We start from the raw sequence: 10,000 nt of genomic DNA, 5'->3' as shown, positions 1-10,000 counted from the left end.
CTACCGCCAGGATTGCTGACATTGCTTATACGCAACATTTCTTATACAGCGAAAACTTATAACAATCTTCACCTATAAGCGACGTTACGTAAGTAATGTCGTGGGTGGATTTTGGCTGTATTAGCTTTTGCAATAGAGGTAATAACAGGCATACATTTTTGCAGCATATGTTTTGAGGCGTAGCACGTATGCCATGTAGAAGTCTTTGCAGTAGAGGTAATGTCATAGCACGCATGTCGGCAGGAGTTTTTGTTCTAGCACTTATATCATGGGACCCAGCCAAATGTTCTCGAACTTGTCCATCGGTCCGGTTTTTCATTTTTGACCTAATTTCGGCGCACTTTTGAACGATGAGAACATTCCTTTTCCGAATAAAATACCCCTTGGGTAGGGCACTAGTAGGCACATCATCGCCCCCGGTCAGGGGCTGAAGGGCCATTCCGTCCCAGTGCGGGGTATCTACCGGTAACCATTCTGGCGACACCGGGAGGGGTAATCAGGTCATCCGGAGACCCTTAGAGAAACATATCATGTATTTATCCCCTTTGTGACAGGTGAGGCCCTCTGACCGGGGCGTTGGCCCCGAATCCACGCAGGGACCCTCATTGATGCAACCAGATTCCTTATCGACGCAGGGAATCAACTAATTTGCAAACTGCAAAGAGCCTCCAGTTGGAGTTGACGGGCCCCCAGCTGAAATGGGGTGGGGGCCAACGTCTCATACTAGGGCTCGTGAATGGCACAGATGCCTTTGGCCTTTTCGCCTTTGGCCTTTTGTCTCATGGCTTTTTGGCCATGGCCTTCTCAATGGCCTTCCGTTGTCTCACTCTGAGCTCTAATCGTACGTTCTCACCTATCCTTTCACTGCCAGAGGACCCCGACCAACGAGAGAGACTTTCTGACATTCTGGGTCCAGTCCGTACCTCTGTTCAGTAAATGTTCCACTGACCGACTCGGGGCTCCTTGCAGACATGGGACTCCCTGTTAGCAATTGTTGGCCCCCGACCAGCAAAGGATCCCTCATTGATCTAGGTGCCCCGGGCACAGGCCTTGCAGATAGGTCTCCAGGACTCAAACCAATGCAGAGCCAACTGTTGGTGCTGGTGGTGCCTTATCGATCTAGAGGCACTCATTGACTCGGCGGATCCCCAATCGGCGCAAAGCACCCTCTGGTTGGCGTTTGAGGGCTTGGGCCTACGGACCGGGCCCTTGATATTACTTCCAACCAGCCCTTCACCCCTCAAATCGGCCCGCTAATCGTCGGTACCTAGGGCCTTTTAGACCCTCTTCGTCCTCGCCCCCCCCCCTCCCCCCCAGCACTGCCCCTGGTTTGCTTGGGGCACCTTGCCAGCACAGGATCTCCTTGTTAGGCACTCTGACCCCTGACCGACGCAGGGGCCCTCACTGACTTAGAGCTCCAACCAATGCAAATTGCGGGCCACGTCGTTGTCTCTGCTTGGGAAATAGCCCCTCAGGTCCAGACTGACCCAGGGCCGACTGTTTGGTATTGGTGGTGCCTGACCAACGGAGTCCCTCACTGACTCAGGAGACCCCGTGTGTAATGTCCTTGCTTGGGAAATGGTCCCTCAGGCCCAGACCGACACGGGGCCGCTTATTCGCTGCTGGTGGTGCCTGACAGAGTTCCACGACATTAGTGCTACAAAAAGAACTCCCATCGACAAGAGTGTCACGACGTTGTTGCTACTGCCAATTCTTATTCACGACATAAGTGCTACGCAAGAAAACTTTTACTGCATAAATGTGTACTCGTCATTAGTTCTGATGTAGACACTTATAGAGTCATCACTTATGCGCGATATAATTTCTACCTCAAACGCTTATACGCAGCAAAAGCGCCACGCGACAAAATTTATGCTGCAGAAACTTGTACTTACCATTACTTCAACTGCAAAAATACATAAATAGTCATTACTCATGCACGACTTTACTTCTACCGCAAAAGCTTATACGCAGCATTAGTCCTACACGACAAAACGTGTACTTCAAAAACTTATATCAATGATTACCTCTCCTGCAAATATTTATAGAGCCATTGCTTGTGCACGACATTACTTTTGTTGCAAACACTTGTATCTGACATAAGTAATGGCGGGTGTAAGTTTTTGCAGTACTTTTTTGTCGTGCAGCACTCATGTCGTGTTCGATTTTTTGCAGTAGCAGTAATGCCGTGCGTAAGTAATACTGTATAACCTTTTGCAGTAGACGCTATGGCATGCATGAGCCTTTGTAGCAGAAGTAAGGTCACCTATACGTAAAGCATGCGTCAGTTTTTGCATTGGAAGTCATGTCATGTATAACTGATGTCTTAGCACTCCTGCCGGCAGAAGTTTTTGTCGTAGCACTCGTGGCACCGCCTGACAGACGTGGAGGTCGTCATCGACTCAGGTGGCCCCCGATCGGCGCAGAGTCCTCTGAGAGACATTTGAGGGCCTGGCCCTGCGGCCTGGGCCCCCTTATACCATCTCTGGCCAGCCCACCGGGCTCTTCGGACTCTGAAATGGGGCTTTGATCGTCAGTCCCCCTATTATCTTGATATCCTGATGGCCCTTCGAGCCCCTCAGTATATCAAGGGGGGGGGGGGGGCACGTGCCTCCATGTCGTCCCGGCCTGCGCCACTGGTGCACGATACCTGGCACGCGTTTTTGCGAATTCCTTCGGGGTGTGCCAAGTTATCAATTATCACCCAACACTAAACGTATTATTATACGGCTCATCCGCCAACAACCAGCAGTAATGTCGTCCTTCGCCGGTGCCTGTCACGCCCTCCAGTTGACTTAATTGTTGAGGCATGACACTTGAGCGTGCAGGCTACTATTTAAAAACAATGTGTTCTAGAATTCTGTCCTATTAATCACTCACTTCTCACCCTTATATATTCCTGTTATAGTGCCGAGCGGCATTGGCAAGCAATAATGTAACATTATTGTTGTTACGATGAGACAGCTCTAGACGTGCCGTTGTCTGCGCATAAGTATGCGTTTGATTCCTGTTCCCTTATCTGGGTATTTTTGCTTGGTGGAGTCTATTAAAGCTTTAAAGCTCGGTGCCGGATACCAACTGAGTCACGTTTTTCACATCAGGACATCTTCTGGAAAGGAGCTATGCAGATAATTTGCGTCCTGCGCCTTTTGTAGGTCAGCATGTAGGTGCCCAAGCAGGGGAAATTTGGCAATTGTTCAGTGCTATCGCTTGGTAAACGCTGGCATCGCCTTTGTTACTGGCACTGTCTTGCAGAAGGTCCCAGTGCACTTCACTCGGGTTCAGACGCACGCTGCCACCATGTCAACGCTGTAGACGCCGGCGCTCCTCACATGGTAGCTCTCGGTACCAGAATGTAAATTCCCTGGCGCCCGACCCGTCGACTGGTCACCAGGAGCGCACTCAGGTTCAGAACGGTGACGAGCAGGGGCACGCTCAGCCATCCTGGAGGGGGGGGGGGGGGGGCGTGACAACTACCCAAGGCGCCAGCTGGGTCCATGGGCCACTGGCCGATTCATTTGTGTGTTGATTCTGGTTGGCACCTTTTTAAATTAAACGTGATATCATTTAGTGTAATAGCTTCAATCGTTTCATTAAACAATTAACCTAATTATGCATCAAATTAGAGATGCACGAAAGCTAGGATAAACAGGAGCGTAACCCATCGTTTTGGTTTGCACCTAAGCCGAAAAATCGTCATGACTGCGGCCCAAGTCGCTTTTCTAAATTATTGAACCCGACTTTGAACCATTACGATAACACACTGTCATGATGCACATCGTCATGTGGCGAAACCAATGGTTCATTGATCGGCGTTATACAAATTCACGTTAAACCAAATCTGAGACGACTTACGTCGAATGCACTGATTATTTTAGGACACTATCCTTACTATTATAGCTTCGTTGAAAATCTGAGTTTGTGTGGAAGTTGAAAAATGTTGAAAAATTTAACTCCTCAAATGCCGGCTAATAACATTTCGAAGTGGCGCGCGATATCCTTTTTTGTCCAGATCAGGTTATCTTTCTCAAATGATGATTGTGGCAAAGATCGTTTGGCTTTGTTTTAGAGGGCGGGACTTGATGTTGGTGCTCGCTGTCAAATCACGTCGGAAGAGATTTTGGTGTGGAATTGATGCATATGTTGCGAACATATGTTGATGCATATGCATACCTGGTTGTCTGTGACGAGATTAGATGTGATGAAGATGCTTAGTTATTTGTGCTGAGTGCTCTTGTCATGCCAATGTACTCTGATTTGTGGAGTCGTCAATTTTCGTGTCGGTATGTACATTCAAAGACTTGATGTTCTTTGCAGCATATTGACCGCTGTCATGTTGTTCCTTATTCTCTGTTTACTCATCATCGTGATTTGGTGGTAGCTGCTAGTTTCAAGCAGTTCGGTGTCGCTTTGTTCTCAGATCAAAGCGGATGATGCGAAAACGAAGCAGTTTCGTCAGTCGCTTCGTAAACTGGGGGACGTCTATGTGAACGACGCCTTCGGAACGGCCCATCGCGCTCATAGCTCCATGCTGGGCGAAGGCTTCGACAAAAGAGCCGCCGGCTTCCTCCTGAAGAAAGAGCTCACCTACTTCGCCAAAGCGTTAGAATCGCCTACAAGGTAGCTGGACACATATTGCTGAATGAGTGTACAGTTTCTGCTTCATGGTATTCTCTGCAATATCTAGTTATTCGCAAAGTTTACTGAAACAGTTGTCAAATTAATTCATGTCGCGGGTCACTTGACCCTATTCCCTCGGGGCGGGGGGGGGGGAGGGGGGCAGACTCTGCCGTTCTTAGTGGTGTTTTGCTTGCTGCTGCTGATTCGTGCGCCGTAGCACTAAGAAACTGTCTGACGTTACATAGAATTAATGAGCACGTGCTGTGCCCAAATTATGAAAACAATCTGTCCTGCCTAGGCCGTTGTGAGTGGTTGTTTGAGTGAGCCAAACTCATGTGCAGGCTGGTACACCACACGTCTGCTGCATTTTGGGTGAGAGAAAGATCACAGTCATTAAGATAGCCATACATCATTAATGAGAAAGGGCATCGATTTTCTAGCAGAAGAACATTAAGATAGTGCAAAAGGGTGTACACACTCCTTCATTACTTCCCATTTGTTTGCACCTTTTACCGGCACATGCTGATCGTTATCATAATGTGCGTAACTGGCAAACGATTTCACACAAGTGTCCCTGGACAATCGTTTTCGCAGAGCCATCTGCGCTGCGCGCGGTCGAATGAAAATAGCAGCTTGTTGTATGCTTTCGTTGCATTCATGTATAAATTGAAGGTGGGATAGAAGCATATACAGCCTTACAAAGATATATTATATTGTCTACGCTTAAACAAAATTGTTGTAAACTTCAGCAAAGTTTTGCTACCTCCATCTCCAATGGGAAGGCGATTTCAAGGCATGTAGCTAGTTTTTTCTGTCTTCCGTTTTTTAAAACGCCACGTACTGCTTTGGTAACCCAGTTCACGATTATCCTCCCATGCGTACTAATCTGAGTCAGCCGTAATCGCGGACCCAGGTCTGGTCATAATGACAGAATGACCTAAGCAACAATTATTTGGAACATTGCATTCACATTGTAGAAGTGAGAATCCGAAGGTTCATGCAAAAAGGTATCCAATGTGACCAAGAATCACAGCAATATTTTGCAAAGTGGGATCTCGCTCCGCCACATTGTGTGTTAAAACAGAAAGCTGATGTTCAGTGTGCCCCATATATGTAGCCCTGACTCGCCGTGACTGTTGCACTGACCCTGAATATATATATATATATATATATATATATATATATATATATATATATATATTATATAACGTTTAGCCCAAATAAACTAAGTGTGACTGATGATTGCCCAAAGTAAACAAAAGCAGTGTACGAGTCTTTCTAGAAATCACACCTTTATGACTTGCCTTAAGCCACCCATCATGCTCATGTCAATTTTCGGCTCTGGATTAATCAAAGACCTCCACATTTTCCAGCTGAGCCGGATGCCTTCAAACATTCCGGTAACTGAACATGGACCCAATGGCCTTTACAAAGACATCACAAATTTCAGAACCATGGATTCTAAACGTGTGCACAATGGACGGGAATGGCACAACGAAAGCGTTGTGAATTTCAGGGCTCTTCATTCTCGGAACATACCAATTTTCAAACTGCATCAAATTGGTGTCAAGAAATGAAGATAGTATCAGTCAAATTGCGTTTGGCTCTTGCACATTGGATAAACGGTTTTTATATCCTTTGGCGGGGCACAACGTAAAACTCAGCTGTCTGGGGATAGGGTTAACAATTAGTGTAAACGGTAGTCTGACTGCGAAAAATGGCACTGCAACGCCGTCCTGTACCAAATGGGACAAGCCTGTTCCAAGATTTGAATTAAATACAGTTCTCCATGGCTAATGAACGGCTAACGTTTTTGTGCGCGTGCATGTGTGCCTGTGGATGTGGGTAACATGCATGCATGTTCAGATGTATATATGATGTAATTATAGATGGGTTGGTGTTTGTTTGTATGTATGTACACACCCAGACATGTATTTATATTTGTATGCGTGGCGTTTATGTGTTTGCATACATGCACGTTTTACGCATGTATGTATGTATGCATGTATTCATGTGTGTGTGTAGTTATGCATGTTTTTACGTAATTATGCATGCATGTGTGTATGGTCCAAGGTCTATGTTTGTGTTGAGCGTTTGCTTCACCCTGCCTAATGTTTTATGCGAACTGTCCTCTTCTTTCGGAGGATTTACTGTCACTTGCATGCTCTGCGATTCCAGGCCGTTTTTGGCCATTCTTGGTGGAGCCAAAGTCCAAGACAAGATTCAGCTGATTGAAAACATGCTGGATAAGGTTAACGAGATGATCATTGGTGGAGGCATGGCATTTACCTTCTTAAAGGAACTTAACGGCATGAAGGTACGTTGTCCACAAGTCGCATGTACCGTGTGTGCTTGTGAAAAGCCGTTGCTCAATTTTTCAATGCCCCTGTTTCGATTAATCCCATTACACACGATTGGAGTTGTCTTCCGCAGACTTTCTCTGGGATATAGACTTCCTCTGGGAAAACTGTCGACAATATTTGTCGCCGGTTTTCAATTGTCTTTGTCATTATCGTTTCGCCTGTCAGTGTGAACCTGATTTGACGGGACAGCTTGTGACTATCTGGTGCAGATGTGTGCAAGTTTGGATCACGTATGTTCGCAACATAATTTTGGCTCTAATATCATTGTATCTTTAAAGATTGGAAGCTCACTCTTCGATGCAGATGGCGCCAAAATTGTCAAGCAGCTGATGGAGAAGGCTAAGAAGAACAAGGTGCAAATCCATCTTCCCGTAGATTTTGTCACCGGTGATAAATTCGACGAGAAAGCCAAGGTATTTCGATTTGACCCGTATGCATCCTGTTGCCTCTTATGCCTCCTCCTTTGTTACAATTTACTGTGCGGAAATCTGATAAAGCACATTTAGGGGTTTCGCCGAGCATAGATATGTTGATGACTGTTCCTGTCAGTACTGGCGATTCTAAGAAAACTTCAAATTTGTTAAAATAGGATATCTGATCACTGCACTGTCGATAAGCCTTATTTGGCTCAGTTAATTTGATATTTTGTGTGTTGATGTGATACATCAGTGTTGCCATCAGTGGATTGTCGATGCATATGCCGATAGACGCAGTCATGCCATGTCATGTGGACGTGGCGCCTGTGCAGTCAGTTTTTTTTACCATGGCTTACTCGAGGCATCGGTTTATTTGTCGCAGGTGGGCTCGGCGACGGTGCAGGCTGGCATCCCAGATGGCTGGATGGGTCTGGACATTGGGCCGAAGACCATCGAGGCATTCAAGCCAGTCATCACCAAAGCTAAAACCATTGTGTGGAACGGGTGCGTACTGCTTACTTAACGTGTCCATTGTCTCGCCGGCGTTCGTTGCCTTACAGCGACGCCAAATTAATCGAAGCAACACAAGAACACGATTTGGTGGACGTGGACCACGTGCGTTGTGTTTCAGTTCCGGTGTAAAACAGTCATTGTTTGCTCCCCTTACACCACATTGGGTAGCTCAGCGTGATTTGTACCATGACACAGCTCGTGCATCACAGGCCCCCCGGCGTCTTCGAATTTGACCACTTCTCCAAGGGCACGAAGGCTATGATGGACAATGTTGTTGAGGCCACAAAGAAGGGCGCAACCACAATCATTGGTGGCGGCGACACAGCCACCTGTTGCGCCAAGTTCAAGACCGAAAGCAAAGTGAGCCACGTCAGCACGGGTGGCGGTGCCAGCTTGGAGCTTCTGGAAGGTAAGTTGTGGTCAAATGAGGCTGAGTATAAGCCTCCCGGTATTGTGGCTTACGTCTTGATGGTGTCTTTGATGCCTCGAAGACAATCATTTCCGTTGTAAGGCAACGAGGGTACTTTCTGATAAGCCAATGCCGCCTATCGATCCATTCAAGCCTCCATCCTACAAGGGAATCTCCTCAGTCTCTGAGTTCTCGAACAAAGCGGTCTGCCTCGCGTATAAGTGTATACAAACCCGATTACTCATCCGCCACTCCTCTCCCCCCTTGCGTGTCGCCCTTAAAGTGGGCTTCTCTTAACTCGTGTTCAAAAAGCGGCTTTTTGCAGCCATGTTTTCAATACCGATGACTTCGTTGGTCCCGTCTGTTTTTACCTAGATCCGGTAGATCCTTGCAAGTAAAGAATTAATAAAAAAACGCGGTACCATATATATTTGTCTTTGTCTTTATTTGTATATATTGTCACCAGATTATATGCTCTGCATTAAGAGTTCTTGGATCAGTGAGAGCGCTTACGCCGAATTATCTCCCATATTTTACTTTTACTCAGAGATCTCGAGGAAGGGAATCCAAATGGCCAACCCCCACTCCTCTAGGTCCTGGCCCACGTAAGAGGCAAATTAATGCTATTATAATATTGTGATTGCAGCCGTCTTCGTATCAATAGCAGCTCAAACAGGTCTCGAGGGGAAGGAAATGACTTAAAGACAAGGCGTCGTAGATGATAACATGCTTTTTAAAGAAGACAAACATGTTTTATTTCCAGGTAAAGTACTTCCGGGAGTGGCAGCTCTGTCTGATCGCTAGCAAGACACAAGATGCCTGCATTGTAAATGAATCAACGTTTTGAAGGGCACTTTTTGATTGATTGCTGCCATATTTAGCACCATGCGATACTGCCAAGATTTAATGAAATTATACAAGCCATGAGTGTTGCCATGTTTGCCTGGAAAACTGCTCATCAGCGATGTTGGCAATACATATATTTGACGCACCATATTTTTTGCTATGGCACTCGAGAAAGATAGTTTTTAATTTCCGGTTCCGTCCTTAGGGGCGTAAATGACAATTTATTCGATGAGCACCCGGTAACGAATCCCACCCGACAAGGCATGCCACATTTGTTTGTCGGACGCATTACTTGAAGCTAATGCAGGGTTTCGTTCCGAGGCGCATTCAGCTTTGGAAAAAGGTGATGGAGATGAAAAGGAAACGACCCCACGCGTTCAGACCGACACGGTACCGACTGTCTGGCATTGGTGGCGGCTGACGAGCCTAAGGGCTTTTATTGACTCAGGGATCCCCTGATGCTAGAAGGGTCGGGGGTGCGATTGACACAAGAAGTCCTCTGACGGATATTTGGGGGGGGGGGGGGGGGCAGCCGTGCGGGCCGGAGCTGTTTAATACGGCCTCTAACCGACCAATGATCATGCGTCCCGGGCCCAGAGGACCATTGGGACCTAAGGTGGCGGGAGGGGGGTTGCGCGCACCCTGTGGTCCTTCCTGCGCCTCTAACTGGGTTGCGCACCGGAAATTCATTTTCAAACTCTCTCTCTTCTCTCTCTCTCCTCTCTCCGCTCTCGCTCTCTCTCTCTCTCTCTCTCTCTCCTTCTCTCTCTCTCTCTCTCTCTCTCGCTCTCTTCTCTCTCTCGCTCTCCTCTCTCCTCTTCTATCTCTCTATC

The 10,000-nt window shown here is 47.0% G+C and overlaps 1 protein-coding gene across 1 annotated transcript in view; it reads left to right on the top strand.

Annotated features, from left to right (window-relative positions):
* LOC119091387 (phosphoglycerate kinase) overlaps nt 1-9,313 on the top strand; it is a gene marked incomplete at its 5' end in the record, with an annotated part of 13,339 nt that extends 4,026 nt beyond the window's left edge. The window contains 6 exon segments of the mRNA XM_037214156.1: nt 4,421-4,620; nt 6,799-6,937; nt 7,262-7,396; nt 7,782-7,903; nt 8,122-8,321; nt 9,085-9,313. Coding sequence (XP_037070051.1) covers nt 4,421-4,620; nt 6,799-6,937; nt 7,262-7,396; nt 7,782-7,903; nt 8,122-8,321; nt 9,085-9,125 — 837 coding nt within the window.
* Between the last annotated feature and the right edge of the window lie 687 nt (nt 9,314-10,000).

This window comes from Pollicipes pollicipes, unplaced genomic scaffold (genome assembly GCF_011947565.3).
Source record: "Pollicipes pollicipes isolate AB1234 unplaced genomic scaffold, Ppol_2.1 Scaffold_3447;HRSCAF=4054_pilon_pilon_pilon, whole genome shotgun sequence".
NCBI classification, from domain to species: Eukaryota; Metazoa; Arthropoda; class Thecostraca; order Pollicipedomorpha; family Pollicipedidae; genus Pollicipes; species Pollicipes pollicipes.
Note: the sequence above shows the minus strand (reverse complement) of the source record. Positions and strands in the feature narration are given on the sequence as shown.